The 20846-nt window shown below is 39.7% G+C and overlaps 1 protein-coding gene across 1 annotated transcript in view; it reads left to right on the top strand.

Moving 5' to 3' along the window:
* LOC112632165 (protein ZNF365) overlaps window positions 1-6421 on the top strand; it is a 107362-nt gene extending 100941 nt beyond the window's left edge. Inside the window, exon 5 of the mRNA XM_025397950.1 lies at window positions 6010-6421. Coding sequence (XP_025253735.1) covers window positions 6010-6033 — 24 coding nt within the window. The 3' untranslated portion in view covers window positions 6034-6421. The remainder of the gene's footprint in view (window positions 1-6009) is intronic.
* Window positions 6422-20846: the final 14425 nt, after the last annotated feature.

The following is a 20846-nucleotide window of genomic DNA, read 5'->3' as shown; positions in this document are numbered from 1 at the left end:
ATTATTTACCATAACAAGAACTCCAGAGGTGGTTGTCAGGGTCGGTAATTCAGTGGCTGGTTGACACGCCAAGGATGAAGGTTCTTTCTTTCTTTAGAACACCAAAGTTTGAGGGATGGGCATCTCAGCATGTCGGCTTTTGTCCTCAGTCTTCTCTCCTCAGGGTCACAGAATGTCTGTCACTGTTCCTGGAGTCACACATAGGCATATTAACATTGAGAGAGAGAGAGAGAGAGAGAGAGAGTTAGAAAAGGGAGTACCACCACCACCACCAGTCTCTTTGAAAGAACAAGTAGAGTGTTCCCAGAAATTGCCAGAAGTTTTATCATGTTTCATTGGCTAGAATTAGACCACATGTCTATGCTTAACCAATTATTGGATGTGCAATAAGAATCCCATGATCATGGCTGGGACCACCTTCCATGAAAGATATGGCCATCCAGAGTAGGGCACACAAAATCAGGACTCTGCTAGCCTAGAAAAACAGCAGTATGTCGGCAACAGGTGTCTCTGCTACACTTAGTTTGCCTTTTGATTTCTGGATGGAGTTGCTAAAATTTAAGTTTTCTTACTTGTTTATTTATTCCAGTAAATTATTTTTGTTTTGTTTGGCCTTAATGTGTACCTCCGGCCTCAGATAAATTGTCATGGAAAGTAATACTCTTTGCTATTTCATACGCGCACGCGTGTGTGTGTGTGTGTGTGTGTTTGAATGAATGAGAGAGAGAGAGAGACTGTTTTTGTGAGAGCCTATTTTTCTCTCCAGTTCCTCTAAGGAAACCACCATTCAATCTTCTTTAACCAGCTGTTCACACTTCCTAGGTAATCTCATCAGTGTTCATGGTCTCAACTACTGCCAATAGGCCAATGATTCTCCAATCTCATTGTCCACCTCAGATCTCTTCTGAGCTTTAGATATGCATATTCACCTTCTTGATGGCCGTCTTTATTTGTCTCTCCTATAGGAATCACAAAGAAGTCCAAAACTGAATATTTTCTCCTGAGTTGACATAACTAGCCATCAAGGAGAATGGGGCCTTATGGAGTTCACAGTGGAGTAGCTCCAGTTCACCAGGTCTTGTCTCTGATTGTATGTTTCTGACATGCTTAATTTCTCTGGATCCTGCCCTGCCAACTTGACCAACTTTTCCATTAACTGTCTCAATTTCCAACCCTCCTTCTTTACTTTATGATCCTCAAGTAAGCTGTTTCCTGTTGGACAATGCCTCTTGGGCTATGTCCTGACAAGAATGCATCTTGGCACAGTTGGAGCTCTCCAGCCTGCTCTCTTGTCCCTCATGAGGTTCCCATGGCCACTCTGGCAAGACATGGCTTTTCTCCAGGCCACGGCTAGCTCCTTTCCCCTATTTCAGCAATGGAGGGTTACAAGTTTGTCATTAGCACTTAATTCCTCACAATGGACATGTGGTCTTTCAAATGGGACTGGGGGACAGAAGCCTTGTAATTGGGATGAATCAAATACAATAGAAAGACACTTTAAAGTCAGATGCAGTGGCATGCCCCTGTAGTCCCATCTACTCAGGGGGCTCTGGTGGGAAGATTGTTTGAGCCCAGGAGTTCAAGGCTGAAGTACACCACGATTGTGCCTATAAGTGGCCACTGCATTGGGCAATACAGGGATTTAAATTAAATTAAATTAAAAATACATTTAAAGATACAGTATAATTGTGACTGTTCACTATAAACTGGAATTAAAGAAAACCATGCCACCTCATGCAACCTTGAAAGCAAATTACCAAACTTTGAGAGACTACAAGGCTCTCTCAGGGTAGAAGAGAGGGAGCTTGCACTCTTCTCAAGCTCACCAAGCTGCAACCAGATCCCTGGCATAGAGCCCCATCTAGGAAATGCCCCAAGTTCTTCAAGTGAAGAAGTGGGAGTCACATTTCTTCCCAGTGAGTTCACTGGCCCCGAGGGCACCATGGCAGGATGAAGCCTTATTTCTAGAAGAAACTGGTTTTTCTGTGGCAGGCCCAATTAAGCCACCAGCTGTGATCAATTATCTAAGAAGCCAATCAGATGCAGGCAGCTGGGTAGTGTGGGGGCTGGACTGGAATCTTCTAGAAAGTTAGACTCTTGGCTGCCTAAAACTTCAATTTCATTTGTATTTATGAAGCCCCTCTTAAAACACAGATGGATCTTATTGAAGCTCCTGCATATGCGGGGTGTTAGGGTACTGTGGAGGAAGCCAAGTTCAAGGTTTACCTTCTGACAAGTTATTAGAGACATATTAAAAATCCTTGAGTTTTCCTGTTCTATGTCTATTTGTGTGTGTGTGTGGGGGGGGGGGGGGGGGGGGGGTGTTGGGAAGGGTTTCTATGGCCCAGGGACCTACACCTACTGTGCTTTTTCCTCATGCAGTAGAAAAATCTTCTCTTAGAAAAATGCATAGATGTTTTTATGCAAGTATCTCTAGGGCTATATAGACTTGAGCTTTGCAGTGGTTTTCAAACTGTTCCTCAGAACCACCTAAGTTTGATAGAATTTCTACAGGGCCTGATTTGAGGGGAAAGGTGTGCCACAGTTGGGATTCTAACTGGTCTTTCCTCCCAGGTATTAAAAAAAGTTTTATTTTTAAAGTTCTAAGTCAAAGAAGTGAAGGCCTAATTTGGGATATCAGCCAACAATTAGATATTTTGGAGGGACGAGAAACTTTCATGTAACTCTGAAATTTACCGTACATGTATTGCTCACTACATGAGGTCCTAACCAAGGTTATAGTTAAGGTTACAGCTGGAAGAAAAGATTGTTCTGCCACCTGATGCCAAAAAAGCTGTTAAGACTAAGATCTTGTGTCAGGAACTTCAAGATAGGCTTCTCTAATTCTTCTTCCATAGAAGTTCTAGAGAAAAAGGTGAAATGCATAAGTCAAATGGTTAAGGAAGCCAAATTAGACGTCAAACTGTTCCAAGAGCTTGATCTGAATTGTTTTTACAATTGAAGCAGCCTTGTTCTATGTCATGAATGCTGTCTCTCATCACTGAATTTCAGAAAGCAGAAAAATATCATTTTACTGTTTCATGCTGTTAGGGCATTTGTACACTGGAACCCATTCATGTTTCCTGTTCTGTCTTATTAATGAGCAATGTCCATCATATACTACTAAGAGATAAAAAATAGTTGTATGTTAAAATTCAATTTACTATATTGTGATTAATTACTTTTGTCACCAGGAAGCATACAGGAGGTAAAAAATTCAGCATCTTCTTATTGAGTTCATTTTACATACCAGGTACCATGCCTGGCATGGGGGCGGGGATTAAAAGTGGAGCCAGACCCAGACCCTGCACATTAGACTATGGCCCATAGTCTAATGGAAGAGAGAGGACTGAATATAACTCTAAGAAAATTGCAAGTGGGTATATGAGATGGGGAGAGCTAAATAATAAATGAGGCTGGGGTAGGTTTGTGAGATGAAGCAGTGGAGAAAGAGAACACTAACTTAAATAAATGAAAAGAGACTGACATCTTAGAGGTATCCTGGTGAAATTTTGGAATGCTAGAGATAAAACAATAATCCTAAACTCCTCTAGAGAGAAAAAGAAAGGCAACTAGAAAGTCCAGGAAGAACTAAATGCCAAATAAGAAAATCAGTTCAACTATGAAACAAACAAATGTATCAAGATTTTGTGTCACTGAGTGTTTAGTGCTTCGTCCTTTAGAGATGTGGGATTATATCTCCTTCTTTATAGGTCCAGACACATTACTTGGCATTATGGTGAATAATCTTTACATTATCTTAATATTGTTAGCACTGTTTGTTGCTGTGACCATGAGAATGAACTAGGTTATGCTGCATATGACCCCAAGTCTTAGTGGCTTCCAACATCAAAAGTTGATTTCTTCCTCACACTAAATGCCCATTTTGGTCAGCTGAAGCCCAGATGTATGTTGTCCTCACTTGGGGGCCCAGGCTTTCACTGGAATGTTGTCAGTCTCATGGCAGAGAAAAGAGACATGGTGACCCATGTCTCTTAACACTTCCGTCCAGGAATAACAAACATTGCTTTCACCCACATTTCATTGGCCAAGGCAAGTCACATGGCTACTCTTGAATTCAACGTGGGGTGTGTGTTTACAATCTTACAATAGGTGGCACCACAGAGATAGAAACAAAAATATTTGGTGAACGGTAATACAAACTCTCACAGGCCACCTTTCTAGTATTCAGCTATTTATATCCTCCTTTTCCCATAAGCTGAACACACTCACCCTTTCTCCAAGAAAGACAACCAGAAGTCCTAAACAGTAATTTGGACTTCACCTTTACTTCTAAGGAAAAGGCCAGTATCTTCAGGTGATAGGAGATAGTCTCTGTATCAGGTGTGGATACAGCTTTTCTTGATCCAAAGCTTCAGAAAGAAAAGAAGCCATCCGCCTCTCACAAACCCAATATACAGTGATCCCCCTAGGAGGATATTATCTAACAGAAGGAAGGATTCCTTGATTAAGACATGGTTCTGTTCCCTGGGTGTAGCTCCTAGACATTTTCTCCCTTAGCCCTTTGCTCTATCCTATGGGAAGTCTTACTTTTACATTATTGTCTTTGGCTACATATCAAGAAAGAATTATAGAACATGATCTCCTTGGGGTCTAGAGAAATTTATCCTCCTGCTTCAGTTCAAGCAGGAAGGATGGGGAAGAAGCAAGTGTCGCTTTTTTGTTTGTTGTTTGTTTATTTTGTTTGTTTGTTTGTTTTTGAGATGGAGTCTCGCTCTGTCACCCAGGCTGGAGTGCAGTGGCACAATCTCGGCTCACTGCAAGCTCTGCCTCCTGGGTTCACACCATTCTCCTGCCTCAGCCTCCCAAGTAGTTAGGACTACAGGCGCCCTCCACCACGTCTGGCTACTTTTTTGTATTTTTAGTAGAGACGGGGTTTCACCATATTAGCCAGGATGATCTTGATCTCCTGACCTCGTGATCCACCTGCCTCAGCCTACCAAAGTGCTGGGATTACAGGAATGAGCCACTGCGCCCCACTGCAAGTGTCGTTTTTTAAGTCTTAAACAATGTTTTAAAATTTAGGCTAGTAGTTTTATTCATAGTACAAAGCTTTAAAAAACTTAACTTCATATCTACTTGATTCTTGTCAAAGAATTTCTATTCTGTTTTGAAATATGCCTCTCTAGACATGTTTAATTGCTAGTACCTTGCATCTATCAGACTTTCCAAGGAGACCAACATCCTTAATCTCTTCTCCCTGAGTCATTCTGTCCAATTAAAGGGATTTACTGAATGTTGTCTTACTAGGTTGAAAAGTTCCAATAAATGGCATGCAGAAACTCCTTCATTTCATCCTTGCCATGAGGCTGAATTTTAGTAGAACTTTGGTGTTCAAAGACATATCCATATTCCTCCCACATAGAAGAAAACCAGAACATTTTATAATTAGGAACATAATCTGTCATAATTACTCTTAATTTTAGAGTCAACATATAGAAAAAGCACAGAAGACAACTACAGTTATACTGTAGAATTGGAGCATTAAAAACATTAACCATATGAAAAGAAGAACATAGCTGACAAAGGTAGGAAGATAAAAGTGGTGTGTGCAAACTACTTTCTTAAATAGAAATCTTGGCCCATACCTCTGGCTCATCAGGCTTTATCCTGTACTCACGGTGATTATATAACTTATCATGTGAACCAGGACACTCTTGAGAGTTGGTGCTATTAATAATTACTTCAGGAAAATGAATAAAAACAGAGACTGTCCTATTCAAATCAGGATGTATAATTCCTTACCTGAACTGCCCACTCAGCTCATGATCCCAATTACAGATATTGCTGTAATGGTGTGACTTTTCAGTTGTAGAAAAAGACGCTCCTCGTGTCAATCATAATTTGGCAGCACATAAGTGAACAGTTGCCAGTACAATTGTTTGCCAGGACCCATGGTTGAAACCACTTCTTTTTTTTGACTATTGTTGCTGGCACCTAGATACCACTACCAACTCTACTAACTTTTCTTTTGGCTTTTATGACTAGGAGTCTGCAATTGTGGAAGAATGAACTTCGAATGATGTGATTCTGGATGAGGACTTGGAATGAGAGAATCACAAGTTAATTGTGCCAGGGAAGCTTTCATTCATTCAACAAATATTTATTAAGCATGTTTTACATGCCAGGAACTTTACAAGAAACTTGGGCTACTTGGCAACTTTACTCCAGGAGTGGGTTCAGACTCCTGATGGATGAACTCCAGGTCCTCCCTAACAAGACTGCTGACTTCCTGAGGGCACAGCCCACCCCTCATGCTTTGAGTTTCTCATATAACCCATCATAGAAAGTGGAAGAGGCTTCAGAATATTTGTCCCTATGAGATAGAATCATATTCTATTTAGCTTGGGACATGGCAGGTACTCAGTTGTTAAATAAAAAATAGTTATTGAGTAATTTATTTATTAAGTTCCATTCCTTTGGTGAAACAAAATCTGGTACCACACCAAAAGCAAAACACTCAACTGTTTGAGGAAGTCAGTTTAGTTTGTTTCAGAAGTATTTTTGCCAGAATACTGAAATTCTTTCATGAACCAACACTATCTTGCTCTTCTCAGAATTAGTGAGTGACCTTACAACATAAGATGAGGGTGAAGTGTTTTTTTCTTTAAGGCATCTTTAGCACAGCCTTATTCAAAATGAAGCATATTCTGAGAGTTTCTCTTAGTCTTTTGAGATGTTGGTTGAAAATCCATCATGACTTCATTTGAAGTATTTATGAAATTGTCAGCTTGAGAAACACATCTGCTCATTTTTTTCACTGTGAAATTACTTCACTTAACAGAGGGTTGCAAATTTGGCGGTCCTGTCATGATTTAAATGGCCAGCACCTCATTAGTGTTGCCAGCATGTATTTAATAAAATCAAATCAGAATAGCATTTAATTTAGTTTTAATAGGATAGTTAATGTGTGTTAACGAAATATCAATTTATTATTAAAACAGAGAGTGCTGAGGTGTAACAGATATGTGAGATATAAATCTTGTTGCTATGCCATTAATTCAGAATTACATAAGCAATATATGTCTAATTAGATTCTTAGTAGTGATGAGTTGTAAGCATTTATTGAGATTCGATAAGATCGATGTTACAGACTTGTGCTAAGGACCACAGCTTAATTAAGAAAAGAGGAACAAATCTTTGTTCCCATTTTTGCCAGTCTTTGCCATTTTCTATTTCATATACTATTAAGCTGGAAGAGTGGTGGCAGAGAGAGGGGTATGTGATCCAAGTACGGTACCTCAGGTAATCCCACAGTGGTCAATAACAAGAATACAAGGCTGATTATTCTCTGATGAGCTTGGATTTGGGGCCTTTGGATAAGGAACTCACTGATATCTTTTCTTTTTTATTTTTCTTTTTTTGAGACAGAGTCTTGCTCTGTCACCCAGGCTGGAGTGCAGTGGCATGATCTTGGCTTACTGCACCTCCACCTCCTGAGTTCAAGTGATTCTCCTGCTGCAGCCTCCCAGGTAGCTGGGACCACAGGCATGTGCCAACACTCCTGGCTAATTTTTGTATTTTTAGTAGAGATGGGGTTTTACCATGTTGGCCAGGCTGGTCTCTAACTCCTGACCTCAGGTGACTGACCTGCCTTGGCCTCCCAAAATGCTGGGATTACAGGCATGAGCCACTGCGCTTAGCCAGGGACTCGCTGATTCCTAACACCCTTTTCCTATGGAGAAGTTTGGAGATTCAGCACGACATGGCAATATAGTCAGACCATTTCAGTAGCACAAGGTAAAAAGTGACCCAGAACCAAATGGAGTAAGAACAGGTCACTTATGTACTGTGATTTTAGGAGTTCTCGCTACCCCCAAATTATCTCTCCTACTTCTCTCTCATACCGCTTGGAAATCATTCAATTATTCCTTTGAACTCAAGGTATTATTACCTCTTAATTCCTAGATTATACAAGATAACCATAAAGTCTGGAAACACAGGTAATTTTATAAGATAAATGGATAATTGATATAAAAAGATATGACATGTTCAATGACATTACATGATAACACTCATTGTGTTGTCCCTTGGTAAAAATACATAGCTCAATGTGCTGTGCAGAATTGCAAGTAACGCATTTCATTGACGCAGTATTTCATCATCCCCCATACATGTGTATGTGATGTGTTGCCTTACTTGTGTCTCTGATTTTCAATGAAGAAAACGGCATCATTAGCATACCCCAGAAGAAGAAATCAAGTGGGTTCAATCTGTAAGAAATGATTTATCTGTGCCACCAGATCTTATGGCCACTCTGTATTTTAAGCTCATATCTGTCAGTTCTCTAATATCATTTGGAAAATTACTCAAACTATTTACTTGTTGTATGTCATGGAGATACTTTGACTTTGGAATTAAACACATGATTTTGAGGTTTGTGTTTTGTTCCCAACTGTATGGACTTTTGCAACTTACTTAACTTCTCTGGGCATAATGATACTGAGTCCATGGTGTTATTGGGGGAGTTAAATGATATTTAAATGAGATCAGGTATGAAAAATGCCCAGCACAATATCTCCTACATTTTTCTGGATAAAATAGATGTTGGTGTCATTTATTCTTCCTTGTTCTCTTCTACCCCTTTCTCTACCTCTTATCTTATTTCATTACCTTTAACGTACGAATATTACCCACTCTCTTTTCTTTTGGAGGGGACAGATGGAATGCTGATTCTTAGATGGGTGTGTGGCTTAGTTGCTGGAAACCTGAGGGAGGAAGTGGAGGAAGGGCAAAGAACCACAAAAGGGAAGGTGGTAGAATACTAACAACAAAATTTCTTGCTGCTCACATTTTTGCCACAGGCCAATCCCGGCCTAACTCAGCATCAAAAGCAACCCCAGCTATAGCTGTTGCAGGCACCAGGTTGCTCTGTTAGAGAGGTTAAATATCTTAGAGCAGCTCCTTTCTCTACTGGAGCTCCCCTGGGGCAAGGCCACTGCCTACCTCAGTTGTGTATTCCTAGACTGGACAGCTCTGAAAGGAGACATCCCAATCTTCATGGGTGTAAACACTGTTTCTGGCTTACAAGTTTTTTTGCATCATTAATTTATTCGCTCAGTTATTCATTTGCAAACATCCCCTGGAAGTGTCCCCTAGTTCCATGACCTCTGTAAATCTCTGTGGATAGAAAGATGATTCAGAGTTTCACAGCTAAACGCAGATACCTGCTTGCATTGACTTTTTATACTTGGAAAACTTGTACCTGTTACAATAGGAACCTTCCAAAGAAAGGAAATCGTTAAAAATCATTCAAATTTCCATCTAGAAGGTCAAGCAGTAAATAAGAAATTTGACTTTTTCCTAGAAAACTGAATATCAGAAATTATGGGCTTATATTTCCCCTATTTATTGCTTTCCTTGTTAGTAAGACAGGTACAGGAATCTGACTGTGGGAAAGGGTCTAATAATCCAGGCTGCTTTCTTTGCTGTTATGTTGGTGTTTTCCTCTCTTATTTGTAATCTCCACCAAAAGTTAAATAAAAGAAGAAAGATTAATTAGGCAGGTTTTATTTTATATCTTCTATCAAAAAGCAACTATTTTCCAAGTCTCCTACTATGTACTCAATATTCTAAGCTCTGTAGGAGATAGAAAAAGACACAGGAAATATTCCCTGTCTTCATGGAGCTTTCTCAGTCCAGCTAGGGAAACAAAACTCACTTATTTGAAAAAATGGAAATGAATTGCCGACTAGACTTTGTGGTCTAGTTAATATGAGATCAGAGATGAAAAGAATCACAGTGCACTACGTTCTCCAGACAACAGATTGAAAGAAGGAAAAGAAAGAGGAAATAGCTAATTTCTAGGAATATCCTATTCCATTTTTAAAAATGTAATCATTCAATTCAGTTTCTGGGGCAAGTCTTATCCTCATTTTATCTGTGTAAAAACTAAGACACAGAAAGTACCTAGCCATATTTCTTTACCTCTCTACAGTCGCATAGCAATTGGGTGTTGAAGTTGAATTTTATTCCAAGACTAGTTGATGTCAGAGTTCTTTCCCATAGATAATACTGAGGCACCAATGGGTCTTGAGCCAGGTCTTGCCAGATGATATACAGGTATAGAGGAAGACCTGGATACAGGAAGCAGCAAACCCTTCAAGAAGCTCTATGCATTTGGAGGGCAGTGAGGAGTCTAATGAGATCAAAGTGGGCTGGGGATAGTGGGAGACAATATTTTCCTTTAAATTACCTGTATTCTTTGACACTTTTTTCAGTAGAATGATTGATATTGAATGAATAATGTTTAAGTTAAGCAATAAAAAATAAGTTTTGAACTCTTTAAGGATTTTTACAATAAAGATCTCAAATGTAGTTATCTTTTTTCTACACTGTATTTGTGTACAGGAAAAATAAATAAATTTCGATTGCTGCTCAACTTGGAGCATACAGTACTATGCAGCATGGCTCAAGTGAGTAGTTTAATTGCATACTGTATCAGTCTGTTCTCAAGCTGCTAATAAAGACATAACTGAGACCTGGTAACTTACAAAGGAAAGAGGTGTAATTGAGTCACAGTTCCACATGGTTGGGGAAGCTTCACAATCATGATGGAAGGCAAAGAAGGAGCAAAGTCACATCTTACATGGTGGCAGGCAAGAGAGCATATGCAGGGGAACTCCCCTTTATAAAGCCATCAGATATCATGAGACTTATTCAGTATCATGAGAAGAGCATGGGAAAAACCCACCCCCATGTTTCAATTACCTGCCACTGGGTCCTCCCATGCCACGTGGGGATTATTACAATTCAAAGTGAAATTTGGATAGGGACACAGAGCGAAACCATATCACATACTAAGACCTGCAGTTTGGAATATTTTGTTATGTGATTCATGAACAAACCGATGCTTTCTGGGATCTGTGGATCTTTGAAAGCAAAGGAGTAGTTTGACAGTCCACCATGACAATATATAAATTGTGAGCCTCCATACACCTAGTAACCTCAAAATACATAAAACAAAATTTGAAAGAATCACAGAGAGAAACTAATTCAGAATCATAGTGAGAGATGTTAATGCATTTCTCTCAGGAACTGGTAGATCAAGTAGAAAAAATAAAACTAGTAAAAGTGTAGATTTGCATAGCATAACTTAAAAGCTTGATGTAGGCATGGAACCTTGTAGGCATGGAACCTTGTAGTCAAGAGTCCAAGATTTCATTCTTTTAAAGACCTAATTAAACACGTAAAAAAATTGATCACACACTAGGGCAGGAGAAGAGGCTGAACAAATTCCAAAGATCTATTCGCATGAGCCATCTTATCTAATCACAGTGAAATAAATTAGAAACTACAAGAAAAAGACAATTAAAAACAGCAACTGCTGTCATATTTTTGGGGTGATGGGCATATGTCTACAAACCTTAATTGTTGGGCCAAGCACGGTGGCTCATGCCTGCAATCACAGCACTTTGGGAGGTTGAGGAGGACTGATCATGAGGTCAGATGTTTGAGACCAGCCTGGCCAACATGGTGAAACCCCCTGTCTACTAAAAATACAAAAATTAGCCAGGCGTGGTGTTGCATCCCTGTAATCCCAGCTACTCAGGAGGCTGAGGCAGGAGAATCGCTTGAACCCAGGAGGTGAAGGTTGAAATGAGCCGAGATGGCACCAGCCTGGGCAACAGAGTCAGACTCTGTCTCAAAAAACAAAGAAACAAACAAAAAAACCCACTAATTGTTAAGGAGGAAAAAATGTGGAGATTAAAACTATTCAGTACTGCGCTTCAAATTATGAGCTAAAAGCGAACTCGGTAGAAGATTTATCACCTATAAATTAATTTTGTGTCAATAAGAAGTCAACGGAGTTTTCGTGATACTTTAAAAATTATATTATTCATAAAGAAGTCAGAAAATAATCAAGAAGAGCCTATAGCTAAAACTGTTCTTAAAGGAGAACAAAGATTACAGACCTGTACTATGTCATATCCAAATTAGTTATGAAGCTATAATAGTAATAAAGGCAAGATGGTATTGTGCAGGGATTGATAAACAGATTATCGGATCAAAATCTACAGCCTAGGAATGACATCAAGGGCACACAGGCTTTAGGTGCATAACAGAGGAGTCAACATCAAATCTGAGGGATGGTGATATGGTTTGGATCTGTGTCCCTGCCCAAATCTCATGTAGAATTGTAATCACCAGTTCTGGAGGTGGGGCCTGGTGGGAGGTGATTGGATCATAGAGATGTTTCTCATGAATGGTTTAGCACCATCTTTTGGTTTTATTCTCGTAATAGTAAGTGAGTTCTCGTGAGATCTCGTTGTTTAAAAATGTGTAGCACCTCCCCGACCCCAGTCTTGCTCCTGCTTCCACCATGTGAGGTGCCTTGTTCCCCCTTTGCCTGCCACCATGATAGGAAGTTTCCTGAGACTTCCCCAGGAGCTAAGCAGATACCAGCATTTAATTGGTTTGTAGTTGAACCTGCAGAACCACAAGCCAATTAAACCTCTTTTCTTTATAAATTATCCAGTCTTAGGTTTTTTTGGGGGGGGGGGTGTGGGGACGGTGGGTGGAGTCTCACTCTGTCGCCCAGGATGGAGTACAGTGGTGCAACCTCCGCTCACTGCCTCCGCCTCCAAGTTTCAAGTGATTCTCCTGCCTCAGCCTCCCGAATAGCTGGGATTACAGGCGCCAGCCATCACACCTGGCTAATTTTTATACTTTTTATTAGTAGAGATGGGGTTTCACCATGTTGGCCAGGCTGGTCTCAAACTCCTGACCTCAAGTGATCAGCCCTCCTCGGCCTTCCAAAGTGCTGGGATTATAGGCATGAGCCATCGCGTCCAGCCCTCAGGTATTTTTTATATATATATATGGTAATGCAAGAATGACTTAATACAGATGGGATGAACTAATCAATTATTGCTGCATAGGAAAAATTCTTTTTCATACAGAAAAAGTAAAATTAGATCACTGCCTCACATCATACATAAAAACAACTTTCCAATAGATTAAAATCATAATGTAAGAAAACCCTAAAAAGCATTAGAAGAAAATATTAGAGAACACTGTGATCTCACGGTAAACAATGATTTCATGAACAAAATCCGCAAAAGCTTGTTTCAAAACAAAATAAATTATTAAATTTGATCACTCCAATTTTTAAAACATCACAATAAACAAAATTCAAATATAAGTGACAATAGAAAGAACAGAGATGCTATATTTGTGACATATAAGCCAAACTAAAGATTATTGTGTAAAATATATGTCAATTAAAAAGACAAAAAAATCTAAAAGAAAAACATCAAAGGATATAAGCGGTCAATACTTAGGAAAGGAAATTTTAATAATCAAATTTTTAAAAACTAGCTCACACACAAATGAGTGAGTATAGGTACAACTGCAGAAATCTGAGTATGACTGGTTGATGCATAAATGTCAATATGCTGGATATGGATTTTTATATTACAGTTTTGCAAACTATTACCATGCAGCAACCAGGCAAAATGAACAAGAGCTCTTGCTGTATTATTTTTATAACTGCATATGAATCTGTAATTATCTCAATTAAAATTTCAATTAAAAAACACAAAAAGATGCTCAGCTTTACTGGTAATCAGGAAAATTCAATCTTAAACAGTGAGATGCTATTTTACACTCAGAAATTTGGTAAAAAATAAGAATTGTGATCATAGCCACTGTTGGCAGGGATGTGAATATTCAAAGAAAAGGGAATTCTAGTAATTTGCTTGTGGGAGTGTAAATTGGAGAATAATTTTGCAATAGCTCTTAAAATTGGAAGTGTGCATACTCAACAAATTCAATTCTAAGTGTATATCCTGAATATGTTACTTGTCTAGTACCCAAGGGGATGGGTAAAAGGATGTTACTGCAGTTGGTAATAATAAAAAATTGAAAATAACTCAAATATCCATGCGTAGAGTAATGGGTAAGTAGATTACGGTATACAATGGAATATTAGACAACAATTAAAATGAATGACCTAGATCTTTGTGTATCAATATGAATAGCATTTGAAGGCATAATGCTGATTGAGAAAAATCCAACTGTGGAGTGTAACATACACTGTGAAACTATTCACTATAAGTTACAAACACACAAAACAATTTTCTATATTGTTTATGGAACCATATGTGACAAAATGTTAAAGTAAGACTGTCTCTGTTTCAGTTTACACTGGTACCCCAACTCAAAAGACAAAAGTGCTCTTGTATTTTAAAAAGAGATACAAGGCTAGTGTTGCAGGACTTACAAAGGTGTGGTCTGAGGTTTACTCCTTAATTGCTCCTAACTGACCACAACTCTAGTCTTTTTTATTTATTTTTTATTTTTTTGAGACAGAGTCTCGTTCTGTCACCCACGCTGGAGTGCAGTGGCGCCATCTCAGCTCACTGCAACCTCTGCCTACCGGGTTCAAGCGATTCTCCTGCCTCAGCCTGCTGAGTAGCCGGGCTTACAGGCACCTGCCACTATGCCCAGCTAATTTTTTTTGTACTTTAAGCAGAGATGGGATTTCACCATGTTAGCCAGGCTGCCTTCAAACTCCTGACCTCAGGTGATCCACCCACCTTGGCCTCCCAAAGTGCTAGGATTACAGGTGTGAGCCACTGCACCTGGCCACAACTCTAGACTTTAAATGAAGAGGGAGATGTCAATGGTGATCTTGGAAATTAGAGAAAGTTTTACTTTGGAAGATGAGTCTCTCTTCCTCCATCCTTTTGGGCACAGCGAGGTGGGCACTCTTATCTCAAGTTGGACAAGAGGGCCTTCCCTGGGAGACTGTCCACAGTTTGCTGAACACAGTGGCCTGGTGGGGGGTGGAGCCTGAGCAATCTAAGATTGAGAAGGTATGGCTGGGGCTCAGTGTTCCAAGGGCCCTGCAAGGAAAGAGGCTGCACTGGGAATGATCTAGACCATCAGAGTCAGGGATGCAAGAGGATTCTCATGGACGAAATAAGCCATGAAGAAGAGCCTACCGATCATAAATTTATTCATTCAACAAATACTAAGCACCTATTATATGTCAAGTACTGTTTTAAGTATTAAAATCTGTAAATAAACAAGCCATGATTCTTGTACTCATGGCATTTACATTCCATTTGGAAGAAACAGATAAAAATGATAAGCATAATATATAATTGAATGACAGAAGAGAATATGACAAGTATTATGGGAAAAACAGAGGCAGGGAAGGGGCACTGGAAGTTTTAGAGTGAGATGGGTATGTAGGGTACAATTTTTAGAAAGGGCTTCAGAGCAGGCCTCATTGAGGTGATAAGATCTAGGCAGATGTGGAGGAGGTAAGAGAATCAGACCTCCATATTTTGAACAATGTCTGTTCTAGGCAGAGAGAATACCAGTGCGAGTGCCCTAGAAGGGAGCATGTACAGCATGTTCAAGGTACAGCAAAGGGCCAGAGCACTGGAGTGGAGTGAGAATGGGGTGAGAAATAAGAGATGAAGTCTGAGGTCAGGAAGGAAATGGGCTGTCAAAGTGGGGTGATTGCATTGGGCTTTATAGGCCCTTGCGTGTTCTTTGATTTTATTCTTACTGAATACAGAAGCCCGCAAAGCTCTGAAAAGAGGAGCCAATGTGACCTGCTTAGGTTTTAATGAATCTCTAGCTGCTGTGTTGAGAATAGGCTGTTGAGTGGCCAAGGGTGGGAAAAGGAAGACCCACTGGGAAACTGTCGCAGCAATCCAGGGAAGTGATGATGGAGGTTTGGGCAAGGGCAGTAGAAGAGAAGATGGTGGGAAGCAGACAGATTCTGGGATACATTTGAGGGTGAAACCAACAGTATTTCCCAGTATACTGAACAATGTTAGAAGGAAAAGGGAATCAAGGATATCTCCAGGGCTTAGGGCCTGGGCACCTGAAAGAATAGAGTGCATCAGTGAGGCAGGAAGGGCTGCAGGTGGTCTGCAGGGAAAGACCAAGAGCTCAGTTTTGGGTGTGTGCATTTTGAGATATCCATGAGACATCAAGTGGAGATGCTGGATGTAGGAATCTGGAGCTCAGGAGGCAGGTCTGGGCTGGGATTTCAATGTTGTAGTCATTGGTGATGGTCACGTAAGGCCCCTGAAACTGGGATGAAATCATCAGAGAAATAAGAATTGTAAAGAATAAACTCCAGTCTTAAACACTGAGACATTAGGAACACAAGGGGGAACTAGGATATGAAATTAAGAGGGGACGATTAATGAGAGAGGATGAAAACCAAGGGAAGTGGTGACCTGGAGACCAAATGAGGAGAGTGTATTCCAGAGGAGGATGCAATCCGTTGTGCCATGTGCTGCTGATAGGTCCGGTAAGCCGAAGCTGAGAATTGATAGTTGATGATCATATCAATTCCTGATTTCAAAAACCCCAATAAAATAAAAATAAGTGAAAAATTCCTTAACATAGTAAAATGCATCTATAATGTCTATATCAGTATAAGTCCAAAGCCAGCATAACATTATTATTTGCAGATAATATGATTGTTTACCTGAAAAACCCAATACAATCAACCAATGGCCCAGGCTGGAATGCAGTAGATCAATCATAGCTCACTGCAGCCTGGAACGCCTGGGCTGAAGTGAGCCTCCCAAGTAGCTGAGATTACAGGTGTATACCACCGCGGCAAGCTAATTTCATTTTTTCACTAGAGATGAGTACTTATCATGTTGCCCAGGCTGGTCTCAAACTCTTGGGCTCAAGCAAATTCCTGGGCTCAAGTGACCCTTCCAAAGTGTTGGATTACAGGTGTGAGCCACCATGCCTAATCTGAAAATGTTTAAAACACTAAGAGAGTGGAGTTAAGTTTTTAGGCACAATATTGATATACAGAAATCAGTAGTCTTTTTATATCTGAAGCCTAGTTGGAACATATAATGGCAAAAACGGTCTCTTTTATAATAACAACAAAAAAGATAAAATACCTGGGAAAAAATTCACACACACAAAAGTATAAAACTTACATAGGGAAAACTTTACAACACTATCGGAGGCCATAAAAGACCACCTTAACAAGTGGAAAACATGGTACATCCCTGAACAAGAAGATTCAACATTATACAGATGATAATTATCCATTAATCTAGACATATACTGCAATCCTAATAAAAATGCTAAGAGTTTTTAAATATATTTAAATTGTACAAACTTATTCTAATGTTCAGTGGATAGACAAGTTTGACAATAAAATAAAAAGATATGTCTTCATAGAAACAGAAAATATCCTAAAGAAAGAGAAAATATAAATGACAGATTGGAAAAAATTTTCAACTGAAATAACTGAGGAGTAACTTTATTAATATACAAAGAGCTCCTACAAATAAATAAGCAAATCAACAACTCAATAAAAAATGGCAAAAGAAAACAAATGAGCAGGTAAAATAAAGTATAAATGTTTTTAAATGTGTGAATTGATTCTCAATCTGACTACAAACAAAAAAATTGTAAAACTATAGTGTAATATTGTTTTTCACTTATGGAAAAAGATCAAAAAGTTTGATAACATGTTTGGTTAGTATCTAGGACAACAGGCATGCTCATACTTTGCTAGTGGAAGTATAAACTGTTACTACCTCTTGGAAGAGTGATTTGAGAATGCCTAGTTACAATTAAAGGGCCTCTAATGCTCTTTGTCCAGGACTTTTCCTACAGATATACTTGCACTGGAGTGGTAACAATATATATATGGGTATTTATTGCAGTATTCTGTTGTTGTTGCTGTTTGTTTTTGTTTTTCAATCCTGCTCCTTTTGTATGCAGAACTATTTTGAATAGCAAGATATTAAAAACATCACTTATAGAAAAGGGCCTGGTTGAATAATATATGTTACAACATGCAAGTAAGCATTACACAGCTGTCTAAAACAATGAAGCAGTGTTGTACACTGATATGGAAAGTTCTCCAAGATATATTAAGTGAAAAACAAAAAAGCCAAGCAAACCAATGTGTAGAACATGCTACTATTTGTTAAAGGTATACATGTATGATGTACTTTCCTGGAATAATGTAAATAAAGGGTGGTTATTTCTTAGAATAGGAACTGGGTAGCTTAGGCAGACTTATTTTCACCCTACGTCCCTTTTGAATTTTATGCCAGATGCTTGATTTACTGATTTAAAACTACAAATAATTTGGAAAAAGTTAAAATAGATGTATGAACAATTGATTAGAAAAGAGCAAGAAAATAAGGCTTTAGAGGTGCCATCAAGGTACTCTGCAGTGAATTCTGAAATGAAACAAATTAACAAATAAGTGGGACTGTATTTTAGATCCTGCTGCAAATTCACTTGAAATCCACCAGATGGCACAAGAAAATGCATTGTGAACAAACTTGGACAGCTTGGTGTAGGTAGCAAATGGGATTGGTGAGAAACCAGGACTCAGAAAAACAAAGGTTCTCTCCAGACTGATTCTAGGTGGGTGCATTCTAATTCCAGGCTAGCCATGGACCTCAAGGGCATGATTTTGTCATGTCAGCCATGCGATGCCAGGAATCAACAAGTAGTATCAGTAATCACAAACACAGAATTATCTACATATCACAGCCTCTGCATGAATGGCTTATTGAATGCTCCCTTCCTTAACATAGAACTATTTTTTTTCTTCCCCCTTAATCCATACTTAATGCTTTATGAAAAGAGGTATTTGTTTCTTGGTAAGCCACGTTTCTTTAATTAAAGGAGGAGGGTTGGGAGAGATCCACTGGAAAAGGAGAAAATTCTGGTTTCACAATATGCACTATTTATGAGGGTGCTTTGCTGTTGAAACCTATTAAAGGCCAGCCCAGCCTAGTTTGCTTCTTGCCCTCCCAGGAGACAATTACTGTCCTGCAGAACAATTTGAAGCAAATATCGGATGTGGTCGAAAGAACAGTTGTGGCCCTCTCTCTAGCAACCGTTTCTGCTCAGATTTCTTAATTGTTTCCACCACTTCCTTTCTTGGGCTTGTGGCCCTCTGGGTTCTGCAGGATTCTGAGCTTTCATAAAAAACCTCCCATTCTCTCTGGAATTCACATGTGCAAGCAGATACTTCCTGGACCTTGGAGCAGCAGCACCTTAGAGAAGTGGCTCCAGCCAAATCCATCCAGTGTACATGCACATGGGAGCCTTTGCAATGCCTGGAATTCTTTTTGACCACTGGGAAGAAGGCCCAAGGGGTCCAAGCCACTCCCTTCCCTCTTCATTCAGCCTAGCTTTCCCTCCCTCCACTCCCAGAGTTCTGGTTTGTTCTCAGCCCCTACTGAGAGTGTCTTTGCCAATGGCTTCCTCCTCTCACCTTCTTGTAGGTCTGCTTCAGGTGTGGCCTCCCAGAAGATTTTGCGTGGTAAGATAGGACTTCAAGGAAAGGAACCAGACGGGAAGATTCTTCAATGGTACAGTTTTTAGTATTGAAACGCCCAGGTAGAGAGATATGTAGGGAAAAACTGAGGGTTACTGGATAAATCACCACCTTTTTGGCTAAAATGAGGGACTAGCCCTCTTATTAATCCTGCCTCTGACCTGTGGGCAAAATGCTGGCACAGAGTTAGAGGCGGGCCAGGGGTGTGGGACCAGAAGTCAGAGGAGCCTCATCTCAGCACCGTGACCTCCATTTAGGGAAAGACTGCATTTACCATCCCGAGCCTTCGTGTCCTCCCCCCTTCAATGGGAACAGCAGTATCAGTCAAGTCCATCTCAAAGAACAGTTGTGAAGAGGGATACATTAATAATTTATGTAAAAGAATTTTGAGATTGGTGAGATGTTTTGCATCCATGGAGTATCAATAAAACCACAGCAGATCTAGCTTATGTATTGGAAGGAATGTTGGTAAGAAATTATGGCTGTGTTGGGACCTAGGAAACACTTCTATGGCGCCTTTGGCTGAATGTAGGGCTTAATGCAGGTGAGGACATGTGCTGGGTAATCGAAGTCACTGCAGTTCTTCCAATATGGGCTAAATGCAAGGAAAGCTCCTCTGCCCTAGGTAAAGAGCTTGCTGCCTTTTAGGAAATTGAGGCTTTTTAGTGAAAACATCAAAGCTGGGTGCGGGAGCTCACACTTGTAATCTCAGCACTCAAGTGAGATGGGAGGATCACTTGAGTCCAGGAATTTGAGACCAGACTGGGCAACAAACGGAGACCCTATTTCTAAACAACAACAACAACAGCAACAACAACAAATTAGCCTGGTGTGGTGGCACATGGCTTTAGCCCCAGATACTTGGGAAGCTGAGGTAGGGGGATTGCTTAATCCCAGGAGGTTGAGGCTGCAGTGAGCCATGATCACGACACTGCACTCCAGCCTGGGCAATAGTAAGTCTCTCTCTCTCTCTCTCTCTCTCTATATATATATATATATATATATATGTGTGTGTGTGTGTGTGTGTGTGTGTGGTGTGTATATATGTGTGTATATATATATAATTTGAAATGTTGATAGAAGCATTGCATTAGTCATTCTTGTCAATGAATGATAAATCAAATTCAATACGTGTAATTCTCCATTTGTATCTTAATTCTGAGCATCTGCCAATTCTTATCCCATTCTTCGCTTTTCAAATAAACTTGCAAACATAGTTGTTACCAAGTCTGGAATTGCACACATAATTCTCCCTAAACCCCTTCTGCCAGATTACCATTATGTAAACCACCTTCTTTAGAGTCCTCCACAGTTTGCAATGATATTTTACTTGATTTTTTTTTTTTCAGTGAGCTCCCCACCTTTAGTGCTGTAAGTCCTATGCTACATTTACATTTAAGCAGTGGTCGACTTATAGAGTATGAAGAACTTCCACAAATCACATCCATTACCCACAAAGCACTCTGTAATGCAGATACCACTTCTCTTTCTTTCTTGTTTTATTTTAAGTTCTGGGATG

The sequence above is a fragment of the Theropithecus gelada genome, chromosome 9 (genome assembly GCF_003255815.1).
Source record: "Theropithecus gelada isolate Dixy chromosome 9, Tgel_1.0, whole genome shotgun sequence".
NCBI lineage: Eukaryota > Metazoa > Chordata > Mammalia > Primates > Cercopithecidae > Theropithecus > Theropithecus gelada.
The sequence above is the reverse complement of the archived record's forward strand: the minus strand, read 5'-3'. Positions and strand labels throughout refer to the sequence as shown.